The sequence below is a fragment of the Ailuropoda melanoleuca genome, chromosome 9, assembly GCF_002007445.2.
Source record: "Ailuropoda melanoleuca isolate Jingjing chromosome 9, ASM200744v2, whole genome shotgun sequence".
Taxonomy (NCBI): Eukaryota; Metazoa; Chordata; class Mammalia; order Carnivora; family Ursidae; genus Ailuropoda; species Ailuropoda melanoleuca.
Window position 1 is genome coordinate 67,314,894 of NC_048226.1, and position 17,459 is coordinate 67,332,352.

General features: G+C 35.4%; 1 protein-coding gene across 7 annotated transcripts in view; it reads left to right on the forward strand.

The window, feature by feature from the left end:
* The window catches only part of VPS13B (vacuolar protein sorting 13 homolog B), a 768,204-nt gene that overhangs the window by 502,392 nt on the left and 248,353 nt on the right, over positions 1–17,459 (forward strand). For all 7 annotated transcript variants that reach the window (XM_034668364.1, XM_019810220.2, XM_034668365.1 and 4 more), the window contains 2 exons: positions 11,677–11,803; positions 13,175–13,318. In XM_034668364.1, the coding sequence (XP_034524255.1) occupies positions 11,677–11,803; positions 13,175–13,318 (271 nt within the window). The remainder of the gene's footprint in view (positions 1–11,676; positions 11,804–13,174; positions 13,319–17,459) is intronic.

Here is a 17,459-nt window from a genome sequence, read left to right on the forward strand (position 1 = left end):
TACTAACATCTGTTGCTTATAACACACCATGGTGGTTTATTTGATTGAATTTCTGTAGAACATTGTGTGTATGTAAACTTTCTTGTATGGCTCTTGGAATGCTGATTGCTTTGGGGTTCTGCTCTCTTACCACCAAAACTGTATTTATCTATGTCTTGGCATATTGATAGCAACAACTTCAATAATAGAGTTTATAATATTTATCACTACTTAAATTAATTTTTGCAGTAATGATATGAGCTAATTCTACATGGGGAAACTGAGGCCTAACCAAGATAAATAATGTTCCTAAAACCAAATACCAAGTGGTAGTCTGTACTCTATATAAGCTTCTTCTTTTTCAGGTACCCACATTCTTTTCTAATTTCTTTGTGGCTCTATTCATAACAAGCTTCTTTCAGCTTCCTGAAAATAAGGTTTGTCACTTGCTATTAGGCCTTGATATGTGATCTCTGCCTGGAACTCTCTTAACACCCCCTGTTCACTTGCCTAACTCCCATCATTCTTCAAGCCTCAGGAAGCCTCACGTAGTCCAGGAGGTCTTCCCCTGAGCCTCCATGAGAGCAGGTTAATACCCCTTCTGTGTGCTCTTAACATGTCACTTGGAATATTTAATTCTAATTATCTGTATACTTTGTCTGGGTCCTGAGGACAGATCTTCACCGTCCAGTCCATTGATTTATCCCTAGCACAAAGCACTTTCATAGTGTGAAATATATTGTTACAGGGGTGCCAGGGTGACTCAGTCAGTTAAGCGTCCAACTCTTGTTTTCAGCTCAGGTCCTGATCTTGAGGTTGTGGGATCGAGCCCTGCGTCTGGCTCCGTGCTCAGCAGGGAGTCTGCAGGAGGTCTCACTCTCCTCTCCCCCTCCACTCATGCCCTCTCTCTCTCTCTCACATAAAAAAAAAATGTATTGTTATAGCCTTTCATTGATAGTGGTTGAATGTGCTCCTGAATAGGGGTGCAAATTTGGGTGAAAAATTTTCCACTGCTGGCCAAGGTACATTTCAGGAGAGGAATGCGGGCAGCACTCCTAGCAGCAGGTCCTGCATGGAGGATCTGGTGCTCACCTTATATGTACCACACCAGCCCCGATCTGTAGACATCACATGGTGGGAATCAGGGTCAGGTTCCATCTTTCTTGTACTTCATTCGGTTTTCAGGTTTAGGAAGTTCCAGCTTACATAATTTATAGGTCTTTTTTTTTTAAGATTTTATTTATATATGTGAGAGAGAGAGAGCACACACATGCACACAAGCAGAGGGAGAGTAAGAGGCAGAAGCAGACTCCCCGCTGAGCCGGGAGCCCAATGTGGGGCTCAATCCCAGGACGCTGAGATCATGACCTGAGCCGAAGGTAGACGCTTAACCGACAGAGCCACCCACCCACCTTTATAGGCCATCTTAAAAACCACAAATTCTATCAGCAAAGATGGGCCTTACTTTCCTAGGAAACTTTATGAGCATCTAGCCTTAACTCAGTTGTATCTCTCCTATTTATTCCTTTAATTCATTTAAATAAATAGTTGTGTTTCTGTGAGTGTGTTTTAGTAACTGAGTTGAAATTCACATTACACAAAATTAACCATTTAAAGTGGACAATGCACTGGTATTTTGTATATTCACAGTATTGTGTAACCACCACCCCATCTGTAACCGCCACCTCTGTCTCATTCTAAAACATTTCCTACGCCCTAAAGTAGAATCCCTTACCCATTAAGCACTTTCTTCTACATCCTTCTCTCTCCCCATGGTCCCTGGCAAATGCCAGTCTGCTTTCTGTTTCCATGGATTTATCTATCCAGATATTTCATATAAAAGAAATCATACAGTATGTGACCTTTAGTGTCTGACTCATTCACTTAACACAGTGTTTTGGAGGTTTTTCCACATGGTAGCATGTGCCAATACCTCATTCTTGGTTACTGTTGGATAATATGCCACTGTCTGTAAATACCATAGTTTGTTTAGCCACTCATCTGTTGATGGATATTTGGGCTCTTTCTACTTTTTAGCTATTATGAATAATATTGCTGTGGACATTTGTGTACAAGTACCCGTTTCAGTACCTGTTTTCAGGTATTAGGGATATATATGTAAGAGTAGAATTTCATGATCATATGGTAATTCTATATTTAACTTTTGAGGAGCTGCCAAACTATTTTTTACAGTGGCTGAACCATTTTACATTCCCACCAGCAATGCTCAAGGGTTCCAATCTCACCACATTCTCACCAACACTTATTTCCCTTTTTTTTTTTTTAACTGTAACCGTCCTATTGGGTGTGGTTTTGATTTGCATTTCGATAATGCTTAATGATGTTAAGCCCTTTATGTGTTTTTTTGGCCATTTTTATATCTTCTTTAGAAAAATGGTGACATAATTAAAAAAAAACAAATGTTTACTCGAGCCTTTTGCCCATTTTTAAATTGTTGATGATTTGTAGGAGTTCTTTATTCTAAATGCTATATCCTTATCTGATACGTAATTTATAAATGATCTTTTCATTTTTTGATAATGATCTTTGCACAAGTTTTTATCATTGTTCCAAGAATCCGTTGCTAGATCCAAGGTCATGAAGATTTATGCCTATGTTTTGATTTTTTTTTCGTTTGCATATAGTTGACACACAACGTAATACTAGTTTCAGATGTACAACATAGTTACTCAGCTTTTCTGTATGTTATGCTGTGGTATAGCTACTATCTGTCACCGTACAATACTGTTACAATATCGTTGCCTACATTACCTGTGCTGTGCCTTTTATTCCCATGACTTATAACCGAATGGAATATATCTGTACTCCCACTCCCCTTCACCCATTTTGTCCATCCACATCACCCCCTTTCCTCTGGCAACCATCAGTTTATTCTCTCTATTTATGGCCTGATTCTGCTTTTTGTTTGTTTGTTTTGTTTTTTAGATTCCACAAGTGAAATCATATGATATTTGTCTTTCTTAGTCTGATTTATTTCACTTAGCATAATACCCTCTAGAATCATCCATGTTGTCACAAATGGTAAGATCTCATCCTTTTTATAGCTGCAAGATATTCCTGTGTGTGTGTATGTAATTGACACATACCACATCTTCCTTCTTCACTTATCTGTCAATAAACATTTAGGTTGTATCCATATCTTGCCTGTTGTAAATAATGCTGCAATAAATATAGTGGTTCATATATCTTTTCAAACTAGTGTTTTCATTTTCTTTGAGTAAATACCCAGTAGTGGAATTATTGGATCATATGGTATTCCTATTTCTAATTTTTTGAGGAACCTCTATTCTGTTTTCCACAGTGGCTGTACCAATTTCCATTCCCACCAACAGTGTACAAGGGTTCCTTCTTCTCTACATCCTTGCCAATAGTTATTTCTTGTGCTTTTTACTTTAACCATTCTGACAGGTGTGAGGTGATATCTCATTGTAGTTTTGATTTGCATTTCCCTGATGTTGAGCATCTTTTCATGTGTCTATTGGCCATCTGTATGTATTCTTCGGAAAAGTGCCTTCAGGTCCTCTGCGTATTTTTTAATTGGATTGTTTGGGTTTGGTTTTTGGATTTTTGGGGTTTTTTGGTGTTGAGTTCTTAAGTTCTTTATATATTTTGGATATTAACTCCTTATTAGATATATCATTTGCACATATTTTCTCCCATTCAGCAGATTCCCTTTTTGTTTTGTTGATGGTTTCCTTCACTGTACGAAAGCTTTTTATGTAGCCCTAATAGTTTTTTGTTGTTTTTTTAAAATTTTATTTGTTTGAGAGAGAGAGACAGAGAGAGAGAAAGAGACTGGGCACATACATGTGCAAGTTGGGGGAGGGGTAGAGGGAGAGAGAGAATCTCAAGCAGACTCCATGCAGAGCATAGAGCCCAGTGCAGGGCTCAATCTTACAATGCTGAGATCTTGACCTGAGCCAAAATCAAGAGTCAGACACTTAACTGACTGAGCCACCCAGGTGCTTCTGCAGTCCCAATAGTTTAATTTTGCTTTTGTTTCCCTTGCCTTAGGAGACATATCTAGGAAAATGCTTCTATGGCCACTATCAGAGATATTATTGCCTGTATTCTCTTCTAGGATTTTTATGGTTTTAGGTCTCACATTTAGGTCTTTAATCCATTTGGAGTTTATTTTTGTGTATGATATAAGAAGGTAGTCCAGTGCCATTCATTTGTTGTTCAGTTTTCCCTGCACCATTTATTGAAGAGACTACCTTTACCCATTGTATATTCTTGCCTCCTTTGTCATAGATTAATTGACCATATAATCATTGGTTTATTTCTGGGCTTTCTGTTCTGCTCCATTGATTTATGTGTCTGTTTTGTGCTGGCACCATACTATTTTGATGACTACAGCTTTGTAGTATATCTTGAAATCTAGAATTGTGATCCCTCCAGCTTTGTTCTTTTTTTCTCAAGATTGCTTTGACTACTGAGGGTTCCATAGAAACTTTATTATTATTTGTTCTAGTTCTGCGAAAAATGCTTTTGGTACTTTGATAGGGATTACATTGAATCTGTCGATTGCTTTGGGTAGTATGGACATTTTAACAATATTAATTCTTCCAAACCATGAGCCTGGACTATCTTTTCATTTGTTTCTATCATCTTCAGTTTCTTTAATTGATGTTTGATAGTTTACAGAGTACAGGTCTTTAACCTCTTTGGTTAAGTTTACTCCTAGGTATTTTCTTTCTGGTGACTTGTGTCTGTCTTTTATTCTAAGAGCTTTATGGGTTTAACTCTTATAGCTAGATTTTTGCTCCCTTTTGAGAAGTGTTTGTTTGTTTGTTTTTGTATATGGTATGAGGTAAAGTCCAACTTCCTTCTTTTGTATGTGAATATACAATTATCCCAGCACCATTTGTCCCAGCACCCAGACTGTTCATTCCCCCATTGAGTGGCCTTGGCATTCTTGTCAAAAATAAAGGCTTCTGAACAGCAGTTGAATGCCATAGAATGTCTTTTACACTAGAGAAACAAAATGAAATAATTTCTGATATGTCCCTTTCCCTTACAGAGCTCAGTGTCCAAAGAATTAATAGTTAATTACCTATTAGAGTGCAGGGAGTAAAGTACTATGGTAGACATAGGATGTTTAGTATTATAGAAGAGCCACATCAAAATCAAGATAAACACATTCCATGTACGTAGGACATCTCAGGCTAATAGATATGACAGATACATAATACAATAAATCTAAAATTGACGTAGGTATGAAATAGAAAATTTAAAGAAAGAAATAAGTAATTCACTCTGTGAGTGGGTTTTCAGGGAAGGTCTCGCAGAGTATACAACTTCTGAATTTGTTTCCACAGAGTCTGAGTGGCAGGAGAGACAAGGGGGCATTTTGAACTAAGAAAGCAGTAGATTCAAAGGCTAGGAGTATGAAAATGTGACATGTTTTACTCACTTCTGTATACCCAGTACATAATATTATGCTTGGCACATAATAGGCACTTAATAAAGAATTGAGTGAATTAAGGAAAGGTTGAATGATTAAACGATTAAGTAGAACTGGTATAGATTAAGTAACTGAATGTTTCTGAGAGATACTGATTCAAATGAAGACAAGAGATTTTAGATCTGATGTACCTTGTAGTGATGATTAATCTTGATAGAAATATAAGCAGAACCTTAATATGATTATATTTTTGTTTTTCAATAGGCATTACAGGTAAAATTCAAAAGATAAAAAAATAGTGAAGAATAATTTGCTCCCTCCTTCGACAGATTTTAAATAACAGCCTTTATAATGGTTTTCATTAATTCCTCCTGCATACATTACTCAGCTTTTGTCTTTAGTCAAAGTGTGTTTCTGTGTGTATGTTGGGGAGAAGGGAGTAGGGAAGTTTTAAGCATAAAAATGATCACGTTTTAAAACTTGTAGATCTTTCCCTCCTAAAACCTCAGTTTTTCAGTTGAGAGAATACATTAGGATTCAGTCAGGGCAGCAGAACCACTGTACATATTAGAGCATAAGGGATTTATTTTAGGAATAAGGCCTTGCTCAATTGTGAGGAAGCTGTGAAGTAAGGATCTAAAGGGGACTGTGAATCGGAGACATGTCACAGGCATGTCCAGCCGCTGGAGGGACCACTGGAGGCTGGGAGAGAAGTCCATGGGAGGCTGTGGCCTCTGTGCAGGGGGTGAGCCAGTGGGGTCAGCAGGGCCAGTGGTCAGGAAAAAGAGCTGGTCACAGAACCAAGAAGACAGAAGACAAGCTGGAATCTGCCGGCACCACAGAGTCGGAATTTCATTGTTCTACAAAGCATGCCTTTGAGAGAATTTTGGCCAGTATTTAGTTCCCTCATACCTCCAAATCTCATGCAGTTTTTCTCTCTCAGATCTGGACTGTTCTTTGCAAGTTGTTACAGAACAAAACCACCTTAAGGAACTAAGTTTGAGGAGGTTCCTTGCCTTGTGTAATGTCACCTAGAAGTAGAGCCAAGTATAGAACCCTGATTTGCTTCCGCTCATTCAACTACTTTTCCTATACTCGGTATTCTGACCCCTTACACTCAGGCTAAAGTTCATTGTTAGTTAATCACTTTTGTTTCTTTTTCTCTTAGCAACCGTTTTTACTATGTCTGGGCTTATTTTATAACCTGAGGAAATGAAGTACTGAGAACTAGAATAACCTGTACTGATGTCTACTGTATGCAAGTTACTTACCTAGTCACTGTTGCCTTTTCACTCGGTGACCGGTGCTTGGACCTGTGTGAGGGGGAGGAGGCCGTGGTTTAGCTTCCTTACATATAGGCTGAGGGTGTCCTTGTCAAGCTGAAAGGGTGGTGTAGAGATAAAAGGACAGATCTGTCTTGGCCAGTCTTCTTCTTTGTTTCTTACATACTTAGTGACAGACAGTAGGTACTCAAAAAATCAGAAAATATTTAAATTGAATATAATCATCACAATAGTATATCATAAAATTTTAAGACCCCCTATAATTTCAATTAATTTATAGTTCTTACAACCCCTAACATCATAATTGCTATACACACACACACACACACACGCACGCACACGCACACACACACATATACACATATATGAATATAGATAATAATGCCCAGATTGATCCAAAGCCCTAAATAGCCAGGCTTCCCTCCATTCAACATTTTGTTTTCAAGAGAAGGATCCAAACAAGGTTATATCAACATTTACTTAAATGCATATGTACAACACATAACTTTTATATATTATGCAGTATTATTCTGTGAGCACTGCGCTTGGTACATCAATACATGTTATTAAAGCTTTAAAAATGAAATAAAAAAACATAAATCCCCTGTTTTTCCCTTGGTATATTCCCATTGATATCCTCAATTTCTAATGTCCTTTTATGTGAGAAGCATTCAGCAGTCCCCTGACATCTCCCTCCTGCATGAAGTTTTGTTTTGAAGTTTTTCCTTGAAGAAAGAGCTATCAAGTAGAATAAGATGCAGGAGTTCCAGACTATAGATATAAACAACTGGAAACTATAACCAGAGCTGTTAACAATTGAACATCTCTGTAAAATTGAGTTAAGTTGATATTTCAATACAGCTATGCCCATAAGACCTTCTTTTAAAGACTGAAATCTCCATCACAAATATATTAACCACAGTTTTGGTTTGTTTGTTTGGGTGGGATAATTTTCGTTTGTTTCTTCTTGTTTTGTTTAGAGAGTGCACATATTTTAACATTATTTAATATTGTCAAAATAAATTTGTACTAGCATTTTATTTAAATGTACCTTGAAAATTATCCTCATTTCGGGGTGTAGTTCTTGCAGCATTATTCACAGACGCTTTATATGTCTTTACATTTAATTAGGTCCACTACTGGAAGTTTCCATACCTGCCTGTTTTTTCCTTATCATTTTACTTGTCCTACCTTATGATTATTTTTAGTTTTTTTTTTTCCCTGCTAAACTGAGCTGCACACATCTGTCTTTTCCACTGTATTTCCAGCACCTAGCAGAGGGCCTGGTGCAATAGTGGACACTCAGTCCATGTTCTCAAAATTTCACACAGTGATAAATGCTGTGAGAGTAATATGGCAGTATAATGGGATAAGTGTCTGTGGAAAATTTCTTTACATTAGGCCTAGTCTAATACCTAATGACAAGAATGAGCTGCCCATGCAAATATTCCTAGAGTGCTTGTGTCAAGAGTGTTCTGGCAGAGTAGAGAGCTTTGAGTAGAAATCAGTTTTGTACACTTAAGGATCATGGCTGGCTGGGAGGAAAAGAATAATAAGTAAAGTTTAGGGTAGGGAAGGGACTAAATTATGAATGGCTTTATAGGTCAAAGGGAGTTTGGATTTTAATTGCATTAGATCACTGGATTGTGTTCCTCTTGGGAAAAAACCCAAAACAGCAAAATAGGTTTAAACTCTTAATTATATATTTGATTTTTAAATTATAAAAAATTCATATTATCCTCAAGAACCTTCTGTCAAGGCAACAGGCTGGCTTAGTTGGGAAGTGTGTGTGACTCTTGATCTTGGGGTTGTGAGTTCGAGCCCCACGTTGGGTGTAGAGATTGCTTAAATAAATAAACTTTAAAAGTGAATAAATGAATAAGTAAATAAGAATCCTCTAAAAATAAGAGGAATCTCTACAAATAAGACAGTAATAAAATTATAACAGTTTTCCAATTAGTAGGTTGTTTACAATAAATGGCTGTGAATATTACTGTTTTTTATATTGAGAAATAACCTCTGCAAGAGGATTACCAGAACAAGACTTAAGTATCTTCTGGTCTGGTATCTTCTATCTAAAGCTCGGCTATAAAGCCATACCAAGAAAGTCTTCGTGTTGAATAATAACTGTTTGATGCACACACAGACCATCTGGCACTTTTCATTCTGTCTTTTTAGTGGAATATTTTGGAAACCTTAGTACCATTTTTCCTACTTACATATAGTCTTTCATAATATGCAATTATTGAAAGAGGGTTCTTAAACTGCTTTAATATTTCCCACAGTGTCATTCCAAAATGTATGGAAGATGGGCAGAAGAACCTTAGTATAATTTTGCTGAGCTCAGGAAAAATGAGCACAGCCTTCCTAAACATGTCTTTTCACGAGTATAGGTGTACCTATGCCTTCTTGCATACTAACAATTTCAGGGAACTATACTTTTCCTTATTTACAATCTACTCTTACCAGAGATTAACTGAATAGTTTTTGTTAACATATATGATTACTTTCCTGTTATTTGTTTAGCACTTTATGATTGCCTTTTTTTTTTTAATCCTTACACAGGGTTTTATAAATTTCTGTGGATTTAATCCTCCATGTTAGCTGACAGGTACAAATCACTGTTTCATTTCCATGTTTCTGTGGACAGTGTAGAAATACTAAATCATTGTTCTAGTATACCAGAGAAATATTTCTTCCACAGCTCTCCTAACGTCATATGTCTTAGCATGTTATAGATTATCTTTTTTCTCTAGCTGGTTTTACCATCTTTCATTTGTCATAGGTGATCAGCTAGCTCTTTGACCGAGAGATGCCTGATTGTGGATGTTATTGTATTTATCTGAACCAGGACTCATTGTACTTCTTGAATCCGTGTGTTCTTATGTTTCATGAGTTCTGGAGAATTCTCAGCCATTAACTCTTTGATACTGTTCCTTTTCCTTACTTTCTATTCTCTGTTTTTGGAAATTAAATATGTCGGACCGACAAATTAAATATGTCGGACCTGCCCCTCCGTGTCTCTTTTCTTTTGAATTTTCCATTTTAAAGTTTACTTTAGCACATTCCTGGAATTTTCTCAAATGTATATTCTAGTTAATTGATTTTTTTCTTGAGCTATATGTTACCCATATATTATGTATTTTATTTTAGTGAGTCTGTTTCTGGAAAAATTTTAAATTTTAAATCCTATGCTCTTATCTAGTAAAATATTGGCAGAATTTAATTTTCGTAGTGATTTTTTTCAGTATTTATTTCTTTTGAAGTATTTCAATCTATAAAAACTTTTAATGATTAAAGAAATATATGTCATTACCTCGAAGACCTACAAGAAATAACACAAAAGAAAAACCATTATGTACCAGAAAAGTTATAGTTTTATAGGACTATTGACTTATTTTTTTTTATATCTAAGGTCTTTCATGTGTTGTGTTACTGATTTAATTCATCACATAATGGGGAAAAATTTGATATGTATAAATACTCTTTTTTCCCCCATTGGGTGTTTCGTTAATATTTGCTCTTATTTGGTTTCCTGCCATCTTTTCCATTTTAAGGTATTTTTAATACATCATATATTTTAACATTCCCCTATGAGAGCACATCAGATGTTACATGTTTCTCACATTGACCATTTTATGGAACTTGAGCTATTAAGCTATAATTATGGTGTCTCTCAGGATCGCAACCTTTCCTCTGTATTCACAGATTTTAATACTTCTTCCTGTTACCCTCCATTCACCAGATCACTTAATTCTTTAAAATTGACTTTCTTGAAATCCAATACTTATGTGTCACAGAACCAGATGATCCAATTTGCTTTTTTGGCAGACACCATGTAAAGCTTTGCCCATTGCAAGTTTGAACAAAAGATACTAGTACTTTCTACTTTCTAGACTACTCTGGTAGAAAAGGATATTAAAAACTTGAGTTTTATCTGGGCTTTTTAATGAGATAATTTATGCCAGTTCTCTCATCTCAACTTTATCACTTTATAAGTGAATTATAGAGACATATTTGTAAGGAATATTAAGTTAATGTTTCCAAGGAACTCTTGAGGTACAGCTTGCTAGTAAAATGTAGAACTATATTACTGCATAAAATGAAAACTTAGAATATGGATAGTAGACCTGAAGAACTATACTAGCACGAGCTTCAGTTTCTCAGTAGTGTTTTCCAGTTTCATCTTCTGCCATGTTTGCAGTACTTCCTTGAAATTACTAACATTTAGCTATTCTGAATGTAAAGTAGAAATATTGTACTACATAACTGATCAAAGGTGAGAATGTATAAGGAAGAATTAAAATAGAGGCCAAATGCTATTCTGCTATCTGACCCAACAGTGGAAACTTTGTTCCAATCAGGTGGCCTTAGGCTAGCCCCTGATCCTCATTTCCTTGTAAGTAATACAGGTCTAGTAATGGATTTTGCTTCATGTACATGATTGTTGTGAAGAAGGATTCAGTATCAAAGTCATAAAAGCTATTTCATGAACCGTATATGCAATAATAATCCATGAGCTGAGACAGTTCTTAGAGCTTAAAAAAAGGTCGTTCAGAGATTAAGAGGATATATATACTTGTGAACCTAATGAGGTTGGGAAGATGGCAGTTGTCACCTGAGTCAGAAATAGTAAAAATAGGAAATTAAAAATTATCCCAAAATAGGAAGGTTATTATTGGTAAGAAAAGATTAAACTATTTATAAGAACAAAAGGAATTAAAAACAAAGTAATTTGTTAAAAGGATGTGACTATTATGAAATTAATTGCATCTGGATTTCTCAGTAATTTTATGCTATCTTTTATTAACCTGAAGTTAAGAATTGAAGTTGTAAAACTATGACTATAAAATGTACAAATAGGCACTCTCGAAATAATAATGTAATTTTGTCATACTTGTTTGTAGTGAAGACGTGCGCAAGTTTAATGAAAAAGAATCCTTGAAAAAAATGAAATGGCTAATAATTTTTTACTTTATCTTTTAGCATACGACGACATCAAGAAAGAAGAGCAATTTTGACTCCCATTTTAACAGATTTTTCTGTCCGAATAACTGGAGCACCTGCTATCATTTTCACCAAAATAATTTCTCCAGAAAATATGCACACTGAGGTGAGAACTTAATTTAGGTTTCATTTTAGTCTGTATAATGGAGTAGCTTCTCTTTGTAAGTTAGGGATTTTCTTAGTTTTAGTGCACACGATGTCAAATTGCTTATAATCAATGTTATTATTGTAACTAAAAATTAATAGTTTCTAGTACTGTTATTGCTTTTCATGTAGTTACTCATTTAATCCTCATAACACTCCAATTAACTTCTTCTATCCTCTTTTTATTATTTTTTTAAAGATTTATGTATTTATTTTAGACAGGGAGAGAGAGAGAGCATGTGGGTGTGTATGAGGAATAAAATAAGAAGTCTAATTATAATAAATACAGAGGACTTGTGGGGGAAAGGGTTATTTAACCCAAAAGTAAAAGGAATATTCATTTCCAACATGCTATTCTTTATGGCTGTAATAATCTTCTCTAAGCTGTGTAGTTTGCATTTGGACCCATCATAAGTCTCCTTAAATCCATTCCCTTAGATGACACTAGTAAGGAGAAGGTTCTTTGGACATTTCCAAGCATTCGAACATTGTCCACGTTCTCTTCCTGACAGGAGGCAGAACTTCTGCTTATTAAGTGAAACTTCGGGTCTGTTTTTTTCTTCTTTTTTCCTTCCCTGAATGGTTTTCCAATGATGAATGTTGAAGTGACTCAAGTTATGCAGAACAGCATCAGTTAAGTAGTGGACATCTACCTAATGCAGCCAAGATTTTAGCAGCTTGAAGAAGTGAAATTAATTAGTCTAGCTGTCTTTGGCTTCAGGACTATTTTGTTATAAATCATTTGGAGTGTATACTTTGGGGAATACTCAAACCATACCACTTGTGATTGTGATTTCTTGCCTACAATTGCCTGTTTACATCTGTCTGCCCAACTAGATTGTAATCTCCTCAAGAGCAGGTTGCCATTCAAAGCCACCCTTATTCTTTGTGCTATCCCTAGCAGCTGAGTATAGTGCGTGTTACTTAGGAGATGCTCAGTAAATATTTGTTAGTTTGAATGAATGAACAGGATTATGCTAAAGAATTACATCATCACTTACATATGGAAATGATGTTAGTAGTTTGAGGTATGAAAAAGCCAAATGTATATGAAATAGTAAAAAAAATATTAGTGTTTGTGTTGTTAGTTTGTTTCCCTGCAACTAGCGCACGGCCCAGCGCACAGCAGGACCTCATAAATGTTTATTAAATTAATCCATTAAACTATGTTGAGTGGCTGTGCTCTCCATTTCTGCTATTCTCATTAACATATGAACTTGAGTCCCAGGAGAATTCATCAACATGTAAAGGTCAAATAAGTAAGAATGATAAATTATCATCTAATGGCTATCATGTATCTTTATCTGTATTCAACTTTTTTTTTTTCCTTTAGGAGATTTTAGTGTGTGGCCATTCCTTGGAAGTGAATATAACCACAAACCTGGACTTCTTCCTAAGTGTGGCTCAAGTTCAACTCTTACATCAGTTAATAGTAGCAAATATGATTGGACTGGAACCATCAAGCAAGGCCGCAGAGGTAACTATTACCTGATTTTGATTAGTCTTACTGCGTTTTTGCCAACTTTACATTCATAATAGGAAAACTATAATTAAATGCTTTTTGCTAATTATTCTATATTTAATTTTATTCAAATTGTGGTCATAAATTATTTTAGATTGGTGTTCTTTATTTTTGAAACTTGTTTGGCCTCTTTTCCTGTCATGGACCTTTGCAAAATTGCTGTGGCCTAGCCTCAGAAAAGCCTCTTTAAAATATGGTTTTAGTATCCTGCTACAATTTTTAAAGTACAACGCAAGAAACCTGGTATAGCTTTCACTTACTCAGATACATTACAGGGATAGGGCCTCTTTTGGAAGTGAACTTTGTAATAGTACTATGGGAATATCTTCAATAAATAACTTCTAAAGCATTCGTTTCCCATGCTCAGTGAAGAATGGACACAATCATAAAAGTTGAATGCCTGCCTAGAATTTTAATTTTGATCCGGTGTTCATTGGAAGCCTATATTGTAACCACAAAACATGTCAGCATGAAACAAAGAAAGCTGCTTATTAGATGCTTCTCAAGATATGTTTTCTTTGCTTTTTGTTTCTATACTTATATAATCCTATCTGTACTTAGAGTGTATCTCCTATAAAAACTCAAGTGAAGAAACTGTTCATCTAAGAAAAAGACATTGGTTTTATTTTTGTCAAGAGTTAAACAGAAGACTCAGTTCTATTTATTATGAAGGAAAGGAAGAGGTATTCACTGAGAGCTACTTGATGCTAGGCAGTGTGCAGGCATTTTCATGTAAGCTAACTCATTGTATCTTCGAGCCTCTTACCACAACCACCTTGTGAAGTTGATATGGGCATCATTATCATTTTATATATTAGGATCTAGGGGCTCAGAGATGGTAAGTGACCTGCCTGAAATCATTCACACATAGCTAAAAAATGGTGGAACTGAAATTTTAACATAAGTCTTTCAAGTCAGTGCTCTTTCCATTCTACCACAGTTTATGGATTATAACTATTACATTAGTCTCTCAGTCGTCTTTATTTTTAAAAAATTATTTAAAAATGATAAAGCTTTTGGGGCGCCTGGGTGGCACAGCGGTTAAGCGTCTGCCTTCGGCTCAGGGCGTGATCCCGGCGTTATGGGATCGAGCCCCACATCAGGCTCCTCTGCTATGAGCCTGCTTCTTCCTCTCCCACTGCCCCTGCTTGTGTTCCCTCTCTCGCTGGCTGTCTCTATCTCTGTCAAATAAATAAATAAATAAAATCTTTAAAAAAATAAATAAATAAAATAAATAAAAATGATAAAGCTTTTAAGTTTTATAAATGAAGATTCTAAAGGACTATCTTTTACCACCAACGATTTTTGTTTGCTCAGTATCTCTTTTTCCTTGTTTTTGTTTTTGTTTTTTGGTTTTGTTTTTTATTTTGTTTTTTTTTACGGGGGATGGTGGTGGCAGGGCAAGGGAGAGGGAGAGAGAGAATTTTAAGCCGGTGCCACACCTAGCACGGAGCCCAGCATGGGGCTCGATCTCATAACTCTGAGACCATGACTGGAGCCGAAATCAAAAGTCGGACACTTAACCAATTGAGCCACTCAGGCACCCTTTGCTCAGTATCTTTTTTAAAAGGGCTATAGAGCTATGCGGTCTCTATAATATCAACTTTTTTCCAATATACATTAGACAATCTGTAAGGATGTAATTATATGCCCTGAAAATAAATAGAGCAAAAATATTTCCCCATGGCATTTTCGATGAAGTTCTTGAAGCAAATTGGGTTAGAAACAATATTTTACATTCCTATTATTTGTGCCAAGTTTATGAATCTCTCACATCAGCAAAATCTAATTCATAGATTTCTGATGTGTTTTAGGAATTTATACAATTTAGCAAATTTGTTGTTAACTCTTTACCTACCTACTTTTGGCAATTAGGAATAAAGCTACTATAAACACTCATCTGCAGACTTGTGTGTGGACATAACTTTTCAACTCCTTAGGGCAGATACAAAGGAGTGTGATTGCTGAATCACATGGTCAGAATATGTTTAGTTTTGTAAGAAACCACCAAACTGTCTTCCAAAGTAGCTTATACCGGCTTGGATTCCCACCAGCACTGAAGGAGAGAGTTCCTCTTGCTCCACAACCTCACCAGCATTTGGTGTTTTCAGTGGTCTAGATTTTGGGCATTCTATTATGTGTGTAATGATATCTCTTATTGTTTTAATATACATCTCCCTGATGATATATGAAGTGGAGCATCTTTGTCTATGCATATGCTTATTTTCCATCTGCATAACTTCTTTGGCGAGGTGTGTGGAAAAGTCTTTGCCTCATTTTTTTAATTGGGTTGTTTTCTTACTTTTGAATTTTAAGAGCTTCTTTGTATATTTTGGATAACAGTCCTTTATCAGATGTGTCTTTTGCAGATATTTTCTCCTAGTCTATGGCTTGTTTTCTAATTCTCTTGATATTATCTTTCACAGAGCAGAAGTTTTTAATTTTAATTATTTCTTACATGGATCATGTCTTTGGTGTTGTATCTAAAAAGGCATCACCATACCCAAGATCATCTAGGTTTTCTGTTATGTTTTCTTCTAAGAGTTTTATAGTGTGTGTTTTACATTTACATCTATGGTCCATTTTGAGTTCATTTTTCTGAAGGGGGTTAGGTCTATATGTAAATTCATTTTTTTGCATGTGAATGTCTAGTTCCAGCACCGTTTGTTGAAGAGACGGTCTTTGCTCCATTGCATTCTTTTTTCTCCTTTGTCAAAGATCATTTGACTGTATTCATGAGGATCTATTTCAGGGCTATCTGTTGTGTTCCACTGACCTATCTGTCCATTCTTTCACCAATACCACACTGTCTTGATTACTGTAGCTTTAGATCTTAAGGTATGGCAGTGTTAGTCCTCCATTTTTGTTCTTCTCCTTCATTATTGTATAAGCTATTCTGGCTCTTTTGACTCTGTAAGCTTTAGAATCAGTTTGCCAATAGCCATTAAATAATTTCCTGGAATTTTGATTGGGATACATTGAATCTATAGATTGAGAAATGACATCTTGACAATATTGAATCTTCTTATCCGTGAACATAGAATATCTCTCCACTTATTTAGTTCTTTGATTTCATTCTTCAGAATTTTATAGTTTTCCTTATATAGATCTTGTATTATTTTGTTAGACTTGTATCTAACTTAGTATTTCATTTTTTGGTATCTAACATAAATGCTATTGTGCTTTTAATTTCAAATTCCACTTGCTCATTGTTAGTATATAGAAATGTAATGTAATTGACTTTTGCATATTAACCTTATATGCTGCAACCTTGCTATAATCACTTATTCATTTGAAGAGTTTTCATGTTGATTCTTTCAGATTTTCTTCATAGACAGTCCTGCCATCTGTAAACAGAGACAGTTCTTCTGTCCCAATCTGTAATAATTTTATTTCCTTTTCTTGCCTTATTGTACCAGCAAGGACTTCCAGTATGTTGAAAAACAGTGGTGAGAAAGGACATCCTTGCCTGCTATCTGATCTTAGTGGGAAAGTTTCAGGTTTCTCACTGCAGGTTTTTTGTAGATAATGTTTATCAAGTTGAGGACATTTCTGTCTATTCCTAGTTTACTGAGAATGTTTATCATGAATGGGTTTGGATTTTGTCACATGTTTTTTATGCATCCATTCATATGATCGTGTGATTTTTCATTTTAAGTTTGTTGATGTGATGGATTACATTAATTGAGTTTTAAATGTTAAACAAGCTTTGCTTTGTGTAGTATATAATTCTACACTTAATATAGTATAAATCCCACTTAGTGTAGTATATAATTCTTTTTATACATTGTTGGATTATATTTGCTAGTATTTTGTTGAAGATTTTTGTGTCTTCGTTCATGAGAGATATTAATCTGTAGTTTCTTTTTCTTATAATGTCTGTTTCTGGTTTTGTTATTAAGGCAATACTGGCCCCCTAGATTAAGTTAGGAAATATTTCTTCTGCTTCTGTCCTCTGAAAGAGATTGTAGAGAATTGGTATAATTTCTCCCTTAAATGATGCTAGAAATCATCAGGGAACCCATCTAGACCTGAGGCTTTCTTTTTTGGAAAGTTACTAATTACTGCTTCAGTTTCTTTAATAGATACAGGCCTA